Source organism: Alosa alosa, chromosome 13, assembly GCF_017589495.1.
Source record: "Alosa alosa isolate M-15738 ecotype Scorff River chromosome 13, AALO_Geno_1.1, whole genome shotgun sequence".
Taxonomy (NCBI): domain Eukaryota; kingdom Metazoa; phylum Chordata; class Actinopteri; order Clupeiformes; family Clupeidae; genus Alosa; species Alosa alosa.
The window spans coordinates 34,236,013-34,254,252 of record NC_063201.1 but is presented as its reverse complement, the minus strand read 5'-3'; the positions used below and the strand labels follow the sequence as shown (position 1 = coordinate 34,254,252).

The 18,240-nt window shown below is 40.1% G+C and overlaps 1 protein-coding gene across 1 annotated transcript in view; it reads right to left on the bottom strand.

The window, feature by feature from the left end:
• Positions 1-18,240, bottom strand: part of crppa (CDP-L-ribitol pyrophosphorylase A) — a 96,403-nt gene that overhangs the window by 19,697 nt on the left and 58,466 nt on the right. The window contains exons 6-8 of the mRNA XM_048261434.1: positions 9,748-9,845; positions 3,993-4,064; positions 1,993-2,082 (exon numbers count right to left, since the gene is read on the bottom strand). Coding sequence (XP_048117391.1) covers positions 1,993-2,082; positions 3,993-4,064; positions 9,748-9,845 — 260 coding nt within the window. The remainder of the gene's footprint in view (positions 1-1,992; positions 2,083-3,992; positions 4,065-9,747; positions 9,846-18,240) is intronic.

Sequence of the window (18,240 nt, the reverse complement as noted above, 5' to 3'; positions counted from 1 at the left end):
CAACAAAGTTGCTGAACGTGTATTATTTCAGGTTAGTTTGCAACAATATACAAGTTTAACCAAAGTCCTTAGCTGCTACCTAGCTAGCGAACATCACTAGCCATTCCCATTCACTTTCCATTTACTGTGCTAACGTTAGTTAGCTAGCTAGCTCGGTTAACAGGCAAAATTAAATGATTAATTCCTTGTCTAAAAGAGTGTTTCATTGGAATGATGCATCAGACACAAGCAATGAAATAGTACACACACATCCCAAGTCTCCGGGAAGTTCCGGGAGTCTCCCGCATATTGATAGCGGCTCCCTGACGCCTGCAAACTAGATAAAATCTCCCAGAATCTAGAGTGAGCAATCAAGAGCGCGCATGCGAGACCGCGTGTGCATCTGAGTGTAGCGCGCACACGACAGGAGAGAGAGAGAGCTGGTGGTGCGTGTGTGCCTGAGCACATCCAAGACAGAGAGCATCCTCATTGGACTGTTTCGCTAAATCAACCAATCAGTTTTTCAGTGTAGGCGGGCTTTTATCTCTTTTCTCCCGAATTTAATTAATCAGTTAAGTGTATAGGAACAGGAGCGTCATAACAGAGGCAGTGCCTCAAAAAAAGGAAAATGTAAGACCCAAGGCTACCCTTCTATCATTCGAGTAAAAAATAATGATAGGCCTACTCTTGCACGCTGCACTGTTTGTAACAGTGACTTTAGCTTTGCCCATGGCGGGTTAAATGATTGCAAAAGACATGTTGAGGTGAGTTTACAAGTGTCAATTCATGTGCATATTATTCAGGCCTATAGCCTACTAGATGGCTAGTTGCCAAGGCTACATGAAAAGACCAAACTACCAAAATCTACATATTTTCACAATTTCTATCTATAGGCCTTCCTTATTTGGTGTAGGCTACTGACTAGACATTATATATTAATCTTAAGTAGGCTAAAGACTTTTTGCAGGTTGGGATGTCTGTAGTACAGAAAGTTTTATTAATATTTTGTTATTGCTTATTCAGAGAAAAGTTTATGTTTTGACATGCCTATTTAGGAGTTTGGAACTAGTGCCAATTTTTGATGTGCGATGATGACCGTAGCCCTAATACATACAATAAACAAAGCAGGACTTGAGACCTTGGGACATCTAACCACTAGATGGGAGACATTCTTACACAGGGGAGAATAAAAATTGCATTAAGTAAGGTTCCTCTAAAACTAGTCAGGTCAATGTCAATAACAGAACAGACAATATTAAAATCAAGGCAACTTGCTACCTGAAATATTGTCAGTTATTTGGTGCCATCACACTTCAACTGACCATATACAAAGAAACGTAATTTGAGGATGATACAGAAATTATTCAGACATCTTTACAGACATACGCTACCATTCAGTTTGGGGTCACTTAGAAATGTCCATTCCACTCCATGATAGACAGAATACCAGCTGAGATCAGTTGCATTGTTTATTTTAATTAGGGCAGCAGTTTTCAGATTACATTATGTGCTTACATAATTGCAAAAGGGTTCTCCAATGGTTTCACAGTTAACCTTTTAAAATTATATCAGAAAAGTCAACAGAATGTGCCTTTGGAACATTGGATTAATGGTTGCTGATACTGGGCAATGTAGATATTGCATTAAAGATCAGCCATTTCTTTCTACAACTTTTGAACGGTAGTGTATCTCAAAAATTAGGAAATTATGAAATGCGTACCACTGTTTAAAAGTTCAAAGGGGTCATTTAGAAATGTCTTTATTTTCGAGAAAAAATCTTATGTTTTGGCCAATACAATATCATTACATCTTTTAGAAAAATCACCTCAAAGACCTACAAACTGTGGACTGGGTCTTTGAGGTGATTTTTCTTATAAATAAATATAATATAAAACACCCTTCTCCTCCACCCATTTCTGGATTAAATAGTTTAACAAAAAGTGTACTGGACTACACCTTTATGAGATTGGTCATGGTTGAGTATGGTTTTGCTTCAATTGCTTATGTACCTACCCAAAGAATGACAAATGGATACAGAACATCCTTGGTTTCTTCACACATTTTCATAAATTCCTCAATCTCTACAGATTTAGGGCTGTTCACCTGTTGATAGCAAAAGAGAACTACATCTGCAAAGTGGATTTGCAGTCACACATTGGCATACAGAAAATCACATTGAAATAATTGATTTGGGCCTCAACCCAAATGCCATACAGTGAAAAAACTTAAGCTATACTTGTTTCAATACGTATATTACTCATTTATATTAATTATATATTATTCAGGCCTCTGCACCTAGATTAGTAATGAATACTAAGTGAAACATACTGCAAAGATGGGTAGATATAGAGGAATATCTGTGCCCGTAACAAGTACAATTAAACCAGTGGTTTAACGCAGTGCATTAATGAATAAATGAGTGAATGAACAAACTCACAGAAAGGCATAAAACATCCTCACTTTAGATGAGCTCACAAAATATCATTAACTAACCACTTGTAACTCCTGAGTTAATCATGAATTATAGTATTAGGAAGTGGTTTATAAAATATGTATCCTCACCCTAACTAATCATTAGTGCATGTGTATGTAATAACTGTTAATAATGGAAATATTACTTAATCAAAAACATATTATTGCATCATTTATTAAGTATTAACAATATTTTAGATATAGGCTTATTAACTATGAAGAAACCATTTATAACTGTGTTAACAAATGCTTTACTGATAAATTATGTATGAACAATAAATTACAAATGATGAACAAACCATAAACTATTAAGTAGCAAATACCAAATTATGAATTGTGTGTTGTTATTATAAAGTGTTACCGAATACTTTTGTTCTTAACTGTATAGTTCCTTCTGTTTCCTTCTTACAGGTACAATGTACTTGATTTATTTAAATATTGCGTGGTGGTTTTGAATAAATCACAAATTAAAAATGATGTTTGTCCTTCTTTACACTTCTCTCATCTTCTCTAAGGAACTCTGGATCTCATTCATAGTGACCATGTCCTTGGTTACTTGTCTGGATTACTCAGTTTGGCTGAGCGGCCAGATTTAGGAAGACTGTTGGTTGTTCCAAACTTTTCCATTTGAGAATGATGGAGGCTACTGTGCTCTTGGGCACTTCCAATGCTGCAGAAATGTTATTGTATCCTTCCCCAGATCTGTGTCTTCACACAACCCTGTCTCACAGGTCTAGGGACAATTCTTCAACCTCAGAGCTTGGTTTTCACTCTGACATACACCATCAACTGTGAGACCTTATATAAAGAGATGTGTGCCTTTTCTAATAATGTCCAGTTAATTAGGCACAGGTGGACTCCAATCAAGTAGTAGAAGCATCTTAAGGTCCTGAGTGCATGTCACGCATATTTAATGAGATATTGCCTCATTTGCATATTTTATTTTATTTTTTAGGCAAAGTGTAATACAAAAAATATTTCTCTTAATATGAAGATTAATCTGGTAGAAATATATGGGGATATCTATAAAGGGAAAAAAAGTCCCATTCACCTGTAGTGTGATAATAGTGTCATTGCACTCGGAGAAAACCGGAATGTTTCATTCGTCCTGCATTTCTTCTACGGCTGCAAACGGGATTCACCAAATATTTCTTTACTAGGGCAGGGCAGGCATATTTCTGGCTATTAAATTATTTCTAAACCAGTCTGCTAAAGTCTGTAGTGAAGTCTGTGTAGGGTTTTCCAGGCTCCATTTCTTTTTACGAGACAACCTGCTCACAAGAGCCATCTGCCGGTTGTTTGGGTTGTTGCAGCGTCACTGGAGAAATACAAATTAAAGTCGCGTGATCCCATGTGATGTCACGGGCGGACCTTGAGGGAAGCTGGCCAATTTTAAGTAATGCCCACTGTAGCACTTGTTTGATGCACAAAGTGCAATCCAAAGCGCTCCACACACAGACATCAAAATTAAAACAATTTAACAAATACTTACCAAAAAAATAATTAAGAAAATGTTACACAAAAAATATAGAAATACTCACAGAAAGTTTGATCAAATTCCTGTTGGTTGAGAGAGTCATGCCTTGTTCTATGTTTGGTATTGCATCCACCCACTTTAAACACATAAATATGATGTTGTTAATTTACAGATAACATTATATTGCATGTAAAATATAATTTACAGTTAACATCATATTGCATATTATTGACTCTGAAAATGCAGGGAATTTTAGTATACCTCAGATCTTTTTAACTATTCCTTTACTCCAGATGAAAAAAATCAAGAAAAACTTCAGGATCCAACACCAAACGTTATATTAATATAAATATAATGAAAGAAGAGTGTGTGTTAAAAATGCAATCAAAGGTTCAGCCATGACAGGGGCTGTAATCTTTAAGAGTTGAGGGTCTAACTGATCTGCAACCAGTGGACTTATCATACACATGGAATTGCACAGTGCATATATATTATTAGGGGGCCAAGCAGCGAAGCTGCGAAGGCACCCATTGAGTTACTAGCTTTTCCTATTATTATTAGTCTGCCATTGGAGTCTATGGCAGCCCATAGAATGCCTGGCTAAAAAGTTCAGATTTTTTGGCAGAAAGTTTCGGGACACTCCACTGACCACTCACACTTATTTACAGACCTCTAAACCCAGCCATCTAGCGCCACCAACAGGTCAAAATCTGGCCGAAAATTGAATCGCTGGGTCTAAAGTTATGAAATTTGGTACACTGATTCAGCACTGTCCCATGATCACTCTCACCAATTTACAGAACTCTATGCCCAACGCTCTAGCGCCACCAATGGGTCAAAACTGGATTGCATTAACGCATGTGACCATTGAACGGTGCATCCGATTTTCACAAATCAGGCACTGTTGGAATCCCTGGACTGACCTAAGTTCAATGACTCCTATTACGTCACTTTCCGCCATATTGGACCTCCGCCATATTGGATTTAGTCCAAACTCTACGAAAAGTTTCAGAGGTTACAAATTTCATCCGATTTTCACAGAACTTGGCGGAGATGATCTTCTGCCCGAGCCGCAATAAACGATACTTGTCAGATTTTTCAATTAGATTTTTGTTTGCCCGTGACAGCCAATCAAATATGGTGATGAAGCCGCCAAACAGGAAGTGGACTAACATCTCCGTGACGCTTTGAGTTTAACATAACAAAACTCGATACCATTAGTCAGGACACTGTCCCAATCACTCACAGCAATTTTTATGCATATACATTGAACACTCTAGCGCCACCACCAGTTCAATGCTGGACATGCGTTCATGCACGTGATCCTTGACTCTTTTGTCTGATTTTCACAATTGAGGTAGCGTCTTAATCCTTGGAACATCCTGAGTTCATCGACCCCTATCCCATCACTTTCCGCCATATTGGACCTCCGCCATATTGGATTTGGTCCAAACACTACGAAAAGTTTCAGCGGTTACAAATTTCATCCGATTTTCACAAAACTTGGCGGAGATGATCTTCAGACCGAGCCGCACAAACGATACTTGTCAGATTTTTTAATTTCAAGTTTATTTGCCCGTGACAGCCAATCACACATGGCGACAATGCCGCCTTACAGGAAGTGGGCTAACATCTCGGCCATGCTTTAATGTATGAAGTCCAAACTTGGTACAGGGACTTGGTATCTGATTGTGAGGACGCACTACTTAAATTGGCATCATGTGGCCTCTATAGGGGGCTGTAATACAGGAAGTGAGCTTGTATCTCAGCAACGCTCGAGTAAAAAGTCCAAACTTGGTATAAGGACCTGTTACCTGATTATGATGACGACTAGGAAATTGGAATCATTTGGCCTCTATAGGGGGCGCTGCAATACTGGAAGTGAGCTCCTATCTTAGCAACGCTTTGATGTATGAAGTCCAACCTTGGTACAGGGACTTGGTACCTCATTGTGAGGACACAGTAGGAAATTGGCATCATTTGGCCTCTATAGGGGCTGTAATACAAGAAGTGGGCTCATATCTCAGCAACGCCGTTTGTATGAAGTCCAAACTTGATACATGGACATATTAGCTGATTGTGAGGACATGCAAGGAAAGTGGTCTCATTTGACCTCTAAGGGTGCTGTAATAAAGAAAGTGAGCTCACATCTCAGCAACACTTTGGTTTATGAAGTCCAAACTTGGTAGAGGGACATGGTAGCTGATTGTGAGAGCGCACAAGGACATTGGTGTAATTTGGCCTCTAGGGGCGCTGTAACAAAGTAAATGAGCTTATTTCTCAGCCATTCTTTATCCAATGGCAATCAAACTTGCTGTGAGTGCTTGCTCATGGCATGGTAATGCCATTCCTGCTATAGCGCACTGCTTGGCCCCCGCATTGCTGCTTGCAGCTATATTATCAGATTGGTTTATTGGTCTGAATTAATTGACATTAAAATCCTTTTCCTTAGAACCATGGTCTTGAGTCTCAAGGGTCACATTGACCAAACAGAGTACAACATTTGAAAACATGATTTTTAAAAGCATTAGAAATCACATTTAGTCATTTAACATCTGAGGTGGGTTGCACCAACCAGGATTACTTTTTAACCTGGATTAAATCAAGGTTTATCCATTAATCCAGTTGCACCAAACTTTAAACCTAGTTAAAAGATAATCAGGTTTACATTTATACCATCCTTTTAATATTGGTTTAAATGTTCACATAAACCTGGATTAATTACTGTAGGTGGTTTAAATTTCTGAAAAAAGCTGCATATATTAGATAGATTGAAGAAAATCAAGTCCCACAAAGGAAAATAAGAGACCATCTCAATCTTTTGGAGTTTCATGATGATGAGGAATTTTCAAGGAGGTACTGATTAAACAAGGAATCTGTAATAAGATTAAATCAAACAATTATGTACGCAATTAAACATGGCAGTGACCTGATCTTTAGACTAGGTTTAAAGTTAGGTGCATATTAACACTTGTTGGTGAAACCAACCGGTTAAGGCTTTTAATCACAAGTTAAGGTTTTAGGTGGATTTGTTAAACCATGCTTAAAGTTAATTGGTGCAACATAGCTCGAATAAAATTTAATCCTAGATCTACAAATCCTTGATTAGTCCTAAACTGAGATTAATTTAATCCTTGTTGGTGCAATCCACCCTTAGAATCCGGCATAATCTGTCGAGGGAGTGTAGATGAAGAAACATAAGGAAAATCCAGAATTTTGTTGGATTACTACCTCTGTCAAACCAGATTTGTTAAATGCTTAAAGTCCCGCGCCCCCACCCGCTCCCTTGTAATTTTTTGTCCTGCTCCCGCCCGCATCTGTGACATTAGGTCTCACTCCCACCCGCAAAAGCACGCAGGATGTGCAGGAGGATATTCAGTTTTGCCTTCTTTTTTTTTTGCTCCCTGCTAACTTAATTCAATGATCAAGATATACATCCCCAACTGTCCACTGCAGTCTTCTGAGAAACTTGGACCAATGCGATTTGTCTTCATAGGGATAAAGCCTTCCCTCTTCAGCGACATCTGATGAGACCATTCCCTGCAAAACAGCTTACAAGAGAAAGCTGCATACAACTATCATCTCTCTAAGGCCAGGAGAATGGTTGAATTTGGTATTTTTGCAAACCAGTGGCGGGTGTACAAAAGAATGCTAGGGGTGTCACCAGAGGTTGCTGAAGCAGTAGTGAAAGCAACATGCCTGCTTCACAACTTCCTTTGATGGCACTCAGATGGACAGGATCTGCAGATACTTCCAGGGCAGTCTCTGCAGAGCTACCACCAGCTGTCATGGCTATTTCAAGGGTCGGTAGCAACAATGCCAAGATTACAATTAAAACCTCTCGATAAAATATACATCTAAGAACTATGATATGTGTGCATGTGTCTGTACTATCAACAACAAACAGAGAAAAACAAGATGATCTGAAAATAAACACTTTATTGTTGTAAATCGACTTGTTAGAGGAGAGTCGGCTACTCTCATACCACGGTCATCAACTGTGGTTTTTGCGCTGCATTTGTTAATCGACTTGTTAAGCACTTGTTATGCTTTCAAACAACATTTTGAACCTGTTAGCTTCTGAAAATAGACCCTAGGTTGTTTTTGCTACGGAACATTCCTTTAAGAGTCAAACTCAAGCTCAAACATTTTTTTTTTTTAAACTGGATGCGTGCTTTCACGTTTTTCTGATGAGTTAACCTCTTAAATGTGGGCAGCAAGCTCAACAAAAACAATTCATCATCATCTTTTGGTTTAAGTGCAGTTACAGTAGGATGCCCTGCTGGTAGGGAGTATTGTCTTGACTCGTCTGTAGTTTCTTGCGCTTGCTTTGTCGATGTTTCCATGCTGATGCTCAGCCACCATGGTAGGACTGGAGCAGCTGCTGTCCTGGGTCTCACTGGATGTGTGACCTACCCTTGAAGACTCCAATGGGCCATCCTATGACTGTAGGTTTTTTAACGTACACTTGAACATTTCACAACTCTGTGTCAAGTTGGGGGGAAAAATGGCATTGGGTGGTTATTAATAATGTAATATATAGCACAACATCCACACAAGGACAGGTTAAGTAATTAATGTAACAACAAAAGAAATCAACCTCTCTTTCTTGTGTGATGATGGGAAGTAGAAGGCTTTCTACTTTATTTGGTTGGATCTCCAACATATTAGAGGTGGTCTGCCTGGCCTGCAGATAAGGTTCCAGAAATGACAGGATACTCATAAACTGCCACTTGTAACAGGCACCTGACCCACTCTTTTTTAGTCCTTCTCCACACTTTTCCTTTCTTATAGCGATCCCTGAGAGATTTCCATTTTGTCGTACACTCCTTTTCTATCATGAACATACATACATCAGAATAACACCTTACCAAACAGTAGATATATAACAGTTGCTAGGCTTACAACATCAGCTAACTTTCATTACACAAGTTTGTTAGTTAGCTAGGCTAACTGTGCCAGCTTAGCAAGGTATACACATTGGTTATACCAACAGAATGAACAAAAAGTCACTTACCAGGAATTCCCACAACATGGCTCACAAACTCCCATGCACAGCCTTTTTTCAGGATGTTGTGATAGTCCTTAGAGGACATGTCAAACAATTCCGGGTGGTTTGAGATGGCGACAATCAGTTTTTCAGTGTCCATAGTTGTGAATGAACAGTCTCAAATGTTTCAAATGTCCCACCCCTAGACGAATGTGATTGGTCAATTTACCTAAACATTCTTAAAGCAACACCAAAGAACTGTTCCTCTGTCGCACACACTATTTGTTTATCCAGCACCAGCTTTGCAAATAACAATGTCCACAGACAAGGTAGAATATGTTGCATGATTTTACGAAAGTACGATGTATTGCGACATCAGATGCAAGTCAAATTTGTAGTTTCTCATGTCTCATTCCATCGAACTACAGACCCGCTACCCGATCCGGCAAACTTACATAGTGCGGTTATAGCCGATAGAGGGCCGCGAAGCGAATGCAGAAAGTGCCGTTCACCCTGTTACGAGTTGATGAACCACTGAAACGATTTTGGAAACATTATTTTAAGGTACAAAAACTCTTTGGTGTTGCTTTAAACTGACATTGATGAGCCTCGCGTTGCGCTTTGAAAGTTGAAGTTCAGCGCTCAGCTTGTTCAACGCTCAGCTTGTTCAGTGCTAGAGTTATGCTAGCACTGCAACTCTTCCGCTGACGAACCATAGAGAACAATAGGAAATCTGACACTTGCCACTGGCCAGTGTGATCCCTGCCTTAAAGAGATATAATCCCCAATTAATATTTGAAATGACTTGCATTAAATACACTATATTTACCATGCCTTCTGCCATGAGACCGTTCTTCATCCAGGTGGACAGATTCTGTGTTTCAGTGCACTCTCCTGTGATGATACAGGCAGACTGAGATAGAGACTCTGAAAGGAAAACCTGAGTGTCAGTGTCGAGGAGGATAAATATTAAGGTACAACAAGTAGTACCAATGTTTTGAATCAAATGAGCCCAGTGTTTCCCACAGAATTGGATTAAATTTGTGGTTAAAATAAAGGTTTGTACTTTCCTTGGGACAAGCACTTTTGAATTTTGGAAAACACTTTTCCATTTACATCGGGATTTTGCAAACATTCAGTGTCAGAGTCAATAAAATGAGCCCTTCAACGAAATTGACAAGCAGCTGTAAGTAGACTAAGCATGCTAAATTCGACATCCAAATCTAACGTTAGCTTTGAGATACTGTATGATTGCATAACTTCATTTAGTTTAGTCTCTTCAATGTAGCCTACTATGTTGTGATAAGACCTTAGCAGAGTTCACTTCAATGCAGCAGTTTTGAACAAATTCGCGCAGCATGGTCACGATGCTAAGTGGATTTAATAGCAATTTAGCCAGACGTCTTCTATGCAATGCTTCCATGTGGCAACAACAATCCTTCAACAATCGTGAATGTTTTGTTAAATGCACATGCAGAGGAGTGGCAGCGGGCTACGAGAGAGAGAGCGGGCGGGGCAAGGAAAGGCTGCGTGCGTAAAAAGCGCAGCTCAATGGCAATGCAAGGATTAAACCTTTTATTTAATTTAAATTAAATTAAATTTAACATAGAATATTCATCTGTGGCAGCTGATTTTTATTTCGTGGCGCCCTGCCACAGATTAGTCAATGTATGGGAAACACTGGAGCCATTAATTAATTCTTGGCTAGCCAACCACTTTGCAAAAGCTGTGCAAAACTTACCATACCGTATGTAAAACTATGTAAACACCACCGTTTCTTGGCGATAATCTTAACTCATTGAATGCCAAGCTGTTTTCGGAAGCTTTGTCCTAGAGTGCCAGCAATCTAGACCATTGTTGATGATTTTTGTACAGCCACAGCATATTCTTATAGTTATAGTTATAGCTGAACACATACAATTAGTGGTGCAACGGATCATCATTGATCCGTGATCCGTTAGGATCAATTATTTCGGTTCGGCACACACGATCCGCGGATTGATTTATGAAAAAACAATTGTGCGCATGTTCAGTCCACACACAGCGTGGTCATGGCGAGCGGAGGAACGGAGGAGCTTGAACGCCCCGCGTCATTTAAATCCCCTGTTTGGGAGCATTTTGGTTTCTCTTTAATGATGAAGGAAAGAGGTTAGTGGATAAAACCGTGACGGTGTGTAGGCACTGTGGCACTAGAAAGCCATACAACAGTGAAAACACATCTGCCATAGCCACGCATTTGCAGCGACATCACCCCGGTGTTTCACTGACAGGAGTGAAACCGAAAGCGGCTCAACAACCGCTTATCACCACGGCATTTAAACAGCCCCTTCCTGCACAATCCGACCGGGCTAAAGCTATCACAAACGCTATCGGTGTGTTTATAGCTGCAGACATGATGCCATATTCAGTTGTGCAAAACAAGGGTTTTTAAATACATGGTGAACGTGCTCGAGCCACGTTACAACATCGCGTCACGAACCCACTTCAGCGAAAAGATTGTGCCAAATCTTTATAAGCAGGAGAAGAAAAAAGTTGTGGATGAACTATCTGTAGCACCCTCTGTTGCACTCACAACAGACGGGTGGACGTCGAGGGGAATGGTGAGCTATGTGACAATAACAGCTCACTTCATCACAGCAGACTGGGAGATGAGAAGTCCGGTGCTGCAGACACGCCCCCTCTACGAAAGTCACACAGGTAGTCATCTTGCGCAGGTACTGACACAAGCAGTCAAGATGTCATCACTCAAGATGTCAAAACTGCCATTAGAGAGGACCTGAAGCCTAGATACACTTCACCCCCTACTCTACAGGACTACCTTCACAGATCTACTGCCCTGGATCCGAGGTTCAAGTCCCTGTCTCACATAGACCCTGACCTACGCCAGAGGACATACAGTGACTTCACCACTTAGATTGTGAGCAGTCTGGCCACTGAAGACTGTGATGAGGTAAAGAAAAAAAATGTTATTTAAAAATGATCAATTTAAATCTACATACATTTTTTATTTTCAGTAATAATGGCATTCATTAAATGTTTTTCATTTTTCATGTCTATGAAACATGAAAATAAATAATAGGTTTAATTAATTATCTATTCTTTTCTGCAGAGTCAAGCTGCAGAGCCAACAGGAGCAAACTTGGACACATCTCCACCACAAAAGAAGTCGGCGATGGCAGAGCTTTTTGGAGAGACCTTTGCCAGCAAAGACATGGAAAGCAAGACTCCTGCTGACATCATCAAAGAGGAGGTGGCATTCTACCTGGCAGGAAGCTGCATTGCAGTGGAAAAGTAATGAGTGTAAATACCCTCATATTGCTAAGATGGCAAGATGCTATCTCGCTGTGCCAGGCTCTTCAGTTCCTTCCGAGAGAGTGTTCTCAACAGCAGGGGACATAGCAAACATAGCTCTTGACTGCAAAGAGGTCCACACTCTCCCCAGACAATGTAGACACCCTTGTTTTTTTGAAAAAGAATTTTAAATTATAAGCTCATGTATGCTTTGTTTTCTTTCTTTAATTCTTCTTTGATGATGTGGACGTAGGCTTTATGTCACTCTCATAAAGCTATTGTTTCAAGGAAGATGATGTGCATTCTTATGTTGCACTTTAAGTTGTTTTTTATTAATGGTCATTGGTCCATGTTTAAAGGAAGGAGATGTGCCTTTTTATGTTGCACTTTAAGTTGTTTTTTTTATTAATGGTCATTGGTCCATGTTTAAAGAAAGGAGATGTGCCTTTTTATGTTGCACTTTAAGTTGTTTTTCATTAATAATGTTGAAAAGAAGATATTAATTGTGCACTTTAAGTTGATTTTATATTGTTAATAAACAAAAAGACAACTTCTTTTTATTTGTTTTTTTTGCTGATCCGAAAAATGATCCAATCCGTGGAACAATCCGAACCGTGAGTTTTTTGATCCGTTGCACTCCTACATACAATGGCTCGTTTGAAAGGTGAGACTTTAAGCTCTCAGTGGGTGCAAACCGTGTATTTCTACACGCCTCGGTTCCTGAGAAATCGCAAGCTAAACAGTGGCTAGTTTTCATCAAAATCGCTGTTTTTTTTCTAGAAATGGAGATATAATGTCTTTCATGAAATATGAAGTGTTGCCTGGAAAGTTTCCGGGAAGTGACCTGGCGAGACTGCCACCTAGTGATAGACCCACGAAAATGGCCTGGTTTTGAGCTGACGTGCATGCGTCACTGATTCGACCCAAAGTGGCAACCGAGTTATGATAAAATGTCCAGATAAAATGTCCAGATTGTGCGTTTTCATGAGTTTTCGATCGTCATATATTTCATTTCCATTCATCACAGAGTTCCCAAAATCACATATAAAGGTGTGTTAGAGTGTCTAGTTTCGTAATTAAAAAAAAAAAGCTAAAAACGTAATATTACGTTTTTGGCACTCAACGCATGGGAAGGAAAAACGCAATATTACGTTTTTGGCACTCAATGAGTTAATTAGGGGTGTCACGATTTCGATTTTATATCGAAATTGATCGAAATGACATCTTAATCTCGAACTTCGAACTCAAAAGTTGAATCGACGATGCAGCCACCAGGGTACATTGAGGAATGTATTAGGTCTGCTGTGTCTGTGTTATCATAATGCGTGTGGTAATTTCCAAAGTATTCTCGAGGTAACAGGTAAGTAAAAACAGTTCTGTAAACTCATTCTCTCTCTCTCTTATTTTTTTTTTTTTTAGGGTAGGCAAGAGGCAAGTGATAAGAAACAACAGGTGAATTATAAGTAAGTGTTTTTGAGGGTTTTTTTTAGGGCAGCGATCCACCTACACCCTTTACAATGTTTACAAGTCAGGGACTTGTCTTGGCCTGGTGGTGCGGCTGAAGGGCTGTTCTGGCTGGCTGGCCGGTCATGGGTGGTCCACGGGTTCGGGGTGTGGGGGCTGTGTGTTGTCTGTGTGTGCATGTCTGCTGGATATCCCTGGTGCTGGGATTCTCTCTGCTTTCACGGAGGTGCCAGTGGTTGCATTGAAGTCCTTTGTGTGTCTGCAGTCTGTGTTACCATTGCAGGTCTACAGGATCCATCTTCCTGCCAAAAACGGACAGAGGTAGGGGAGACAAGGGCCTTGCAGACCTGTTGTAGTATGTCTGCTGGCGGTGTTGGCAAGCTTTCCTCCTCTCGTGAACGGAGGTCTAGGATGCTACCCGTGGGTGCAGTTGTTTTGCAGTCATGAGGAGGACTGAGCGCACTCGTCGGCTCATCAGGAGTTGTGCAGGTGACTGCATGTTGTCTACTGGAGTGTTCCTGTACTCCAGTAGGCCGAGGTAGGGGTCTTTGTTGACGGCTTTTGCCTCTTCCAGGATGCGCTTTGCCGTCTAGCAGGGGCGCTAGGGGTTGGCACTGCGTCTTTCCTGACATATGTTGCACTGATCCACTGCTGCTTCAATCTGTTTCCCCATGCCAGGCCAGAGGAGGAGGAGGTAAGGTGGAGGAAGTCCCGTGCTCTGTGTTTACTTTTCTGCCCATGTGTCCAGTGTGAATGCACTGTATCATGTCGGCTCTGAGACTATGAGGGATTATGATTTTCTCACCCTTGAACATGACATCATCGATTTCGGATATTTTGTCCCTGTGGTTCCAATATACCTGGATGTTGGGTGGGCATTTTTTCCTCTCATCAGGTCATCATGTCTTTATGACTCGGTTGAGTGCAACAAGCTGACTGTCTTGTGCTGTCGCCTCTGATCTCCTGCAGCTTTCTGTTGCTCACTGGAACACTGCTGATGAGGGTGTGCACCTGTGCCTCCATGGTGTCCATCAGGCTCTGGTCCTAGTGCTAAATGGACTTGCGAGACAGCGTGTCTGCCACCAGTATTTCCTTACCAGGGCGGTGGATGATGTGGATGTTGTACTTTTACTTTTACTTGTGAGAGCGGGCTATATCGATGGCTTGCTCTAATGTCAGATCTGCGCCGTGGCTAAACAGTTTCTCATGAACCTCTACTCTGACATTATGTTATGTTCGCCCTCTGTCTATATGTTTAATTACTATTAATATATTTACTCGGACTGACATGGATATAATGCTACCTTCTTTATTCCACCATCTTAGATCACACAACACATTCAAACCTTGCGGGAGTTCATGACCTGGTGACACTACGGTGTCCTTTAGTATACAAACTTGTCTATATGTTACAGTACCCCCTTTACATTCTACCTTTACTTATTATTCATCACCTTTACTAGGAGCCAAGCAAAGCTAGACAGACAGGTCCCTAACTATGCAAAGTTGCTTTGCCATCCATTCTGTTTCTGCCTTCTCTCACTGGGGACCAAGCAATACAGCTGCAGTGTTTTTACCTTTCTAACTTGCATTTTGATTATTATTGACTTAAGAAGTTGGGACAGTGAATGGTGCAAGAACACTGAATGCCTATGCAGCGTTCTGCTTGGCCCCATGATGTGGATAGATATAGATGCTGATGATGTTACAAGAAGGTAAGAACAAAATGAATGGCAAAGCAACTTCGCATTAAGAATCATTAAGTATATTTCTTGAATTTCCCCTTAAGGGGTCAATTTAGTTTAGTTTAGTTTATTAGTTTTGTTTGACAGGGACCTTTTAAAACTTAAAGAGTCTCTGATATGGAGGGGGACTGAGTTCCATTTTCTAGTTGCTTGATATGAAAATGCTGATTGGCCAAAAGTGGTCTTTTTGAATGTAGTGTAACAGTCTCCTCTCATTGCAGCCCTAGATACCCTAACATTGTCTCTACAGAATGACACACATTGCTTAAGTGGTGGTGGTGCAAGATCATGGGTCAATTTGTACATCAGGCACATGTCAGAGAACCAAATAAAACTGTCAAATGTTAACAGGCTATGTTTTTTTATAATAGTACAGTGGTGATAATTTCTTGGTTTTTTATCAAGCACTTTCACAGCCTGTTTGTATAGGGAGTACACGGGTCACACCTGGCAGAAAATCATTGAGTGCATAAACAGTTTAGCAGCATGTAAGGGTAATTGATGTCTAATATGTCTAAAAGTAATCAAACTCGCTCTAACATTTCTAGATATCTTCTTAATATGCTTTCTGAAATTTAAATTGGAATCAATGATTATGCCCAGGTATTTAAAGTTGTCAACAATTTTGATCACCTCTCCTTTGACCAAGATGTCAGGTTGTTGCTGTGCATTTCCCTTTTTAAAGAAATACATAGCAACAGTTTTACTTACATTGAGAGTCAGACAGCTACTAGTTAGCCAATCTGACACTTTATTTAGGACTGCAGTAAGTTTTAAAGTAGCCTGTTCTCTATTTTTGGCATGCGTATAGATTGCTGTATCGTCCGCATACATTTGGATATTGACATCTGTGCAAATCAGAGGGAGGTCATTAATATATAAACTAAATAAAATTGGTCCTAAAATTGATCCCTGTGAGACTCCAATGGAACTGTTAGCAAAGGAAGAGCATACATCATTCATTCTGGTGCACTGCTTCCTTGAATCTAAAAGCAGAGCTGTACAAAATATGACCGCCGCCCAGTCCAGCACATTTTTGCCACAAAAATAAATCACGCTAAAAGGCCTATATGATTCTAACTGTCTCACTAAATTGCATTATCCACACTCAATTCTCACTGGTATCTGCTAAACAACAAGTACCAAAACATGATTAGTTCATAGATTTCACATGTAAAATTCATTTTATACAACCCCACCCCCATCTTGCCTGTTCATAATTCTGAGAAATTCTTGAATTGTGTGCATGTGTGCGTGCACACGTTTATATTTATGTGTGTGGGTGTGTGTGTGTGTGTGTGTGTGTGCTTGTGTGTGCTTGTGTGTTTGTCTGCGTATGTGTGTTTGTGCATGTGCATGTGCATGCATGCGTAAATATGTCTACTGTGTGAGTATGTGTCATACGTATGATTACTGTGAATGTATGTGTGTGCGTGTGTATCTGTTTATGCACATGTGTGCACATGGAATGGGTTAACATGACCCCTGGAGGCAAACATACAGAAAAAATAGGTCATCCTAGGCCCTACGGTTCTCAAGATATTCACAGAAAACTGTGTCTGCCCTACCCTCCTTTCGGGGGGTCCAGTCCAGCGGGGGGGCCTACAGATCAAAACGAAAAACGATGGTTCCATGTAGGGGTGTGAATCTCTCATGTAAAAGACGATACGATTCGCATCTAGATACATGGGCACGATTCGATACAAGAAAAGATACATGTTTATAAAAAACGATTCAGTACGATTCGATGCAATGCGATTCGATGCAATTCGATGCAGTTCAAGAATGGAAAGCATTCTGAAAGATTTTTTATCATTTGCTCATGGTGCACATTAATTTTATATTATCAATTATCATGGTCATGGTTGTCAATTAGGCAAAAAAAAATTTGTGAATATGATTATCTAAACTGAGGTTTGTTTCATATACAGTATTGAAATGAAAAAATAATAGTCTACATTTCAGTCAAACACAGCAGCCAAATACAACATAAAAATACATTTTTATAGACTTTACAGATTTTATAGAGTTATATCTGATTGTTTTCATGAAGCTGTAGCCTTGCTGAGGTAAAACAATACCGAAATAAAAGTGCTTAAGAAACTCTTGGCCTTTTCTCATATAGCCTACCCTACAAGAATAAAATAGGCCTACAAATCAATGAACTCTCTGGGCTTATTTTGTTCTAACAGTAGACCTAATGCAGAAACCTATAATGCCACAAGTCTAAGTGAATATGAACAAAATCATTGGCTAATAATTTGTGCATCGTTTTAGCAGCAAGGGCCAAATTATTATTTAACTTTTACATTAAGGAAATCCCTTCATCAAAGGTAAGGCTACTCCACAGACTATCGTTGCTGTTTAGGAATGCTATAAGTGTTTAATTTCGCGCTGGATTTCGAAAAACAAAAGCCGACCGAGTTGTCACATGCTTAAGTTGCTACATGCTTAAGTTGCTGTAGATGTATGGGTAATGAGGTCATTTTGACAACTTTGGGCAGTGAATGTAACCAAAAACGAACTGCAGTACCCACAATTCCGTACCAAGTATAGTTTTAAAACCGGAAGTGGGATGAACGCGCTGCTTGGAACGTAATTGACAGTCTGAGCGAGCAGAAAAGGTTGTTAACCGATTCATTTCAGTTTTTTTTCCGATACGGGGCTTCACGTATCGATGTACAGTGGGTCCCCGTTAAGTTTGGACGGGTTCCATCATGAATCACGCACCCCATTTTCTCAGCAGAAATGGCACAAACTGCAGTTGACACAAACAACCACAAGGTGTCACTTGGGTGCCACTACTATTTTTGATGCGACTG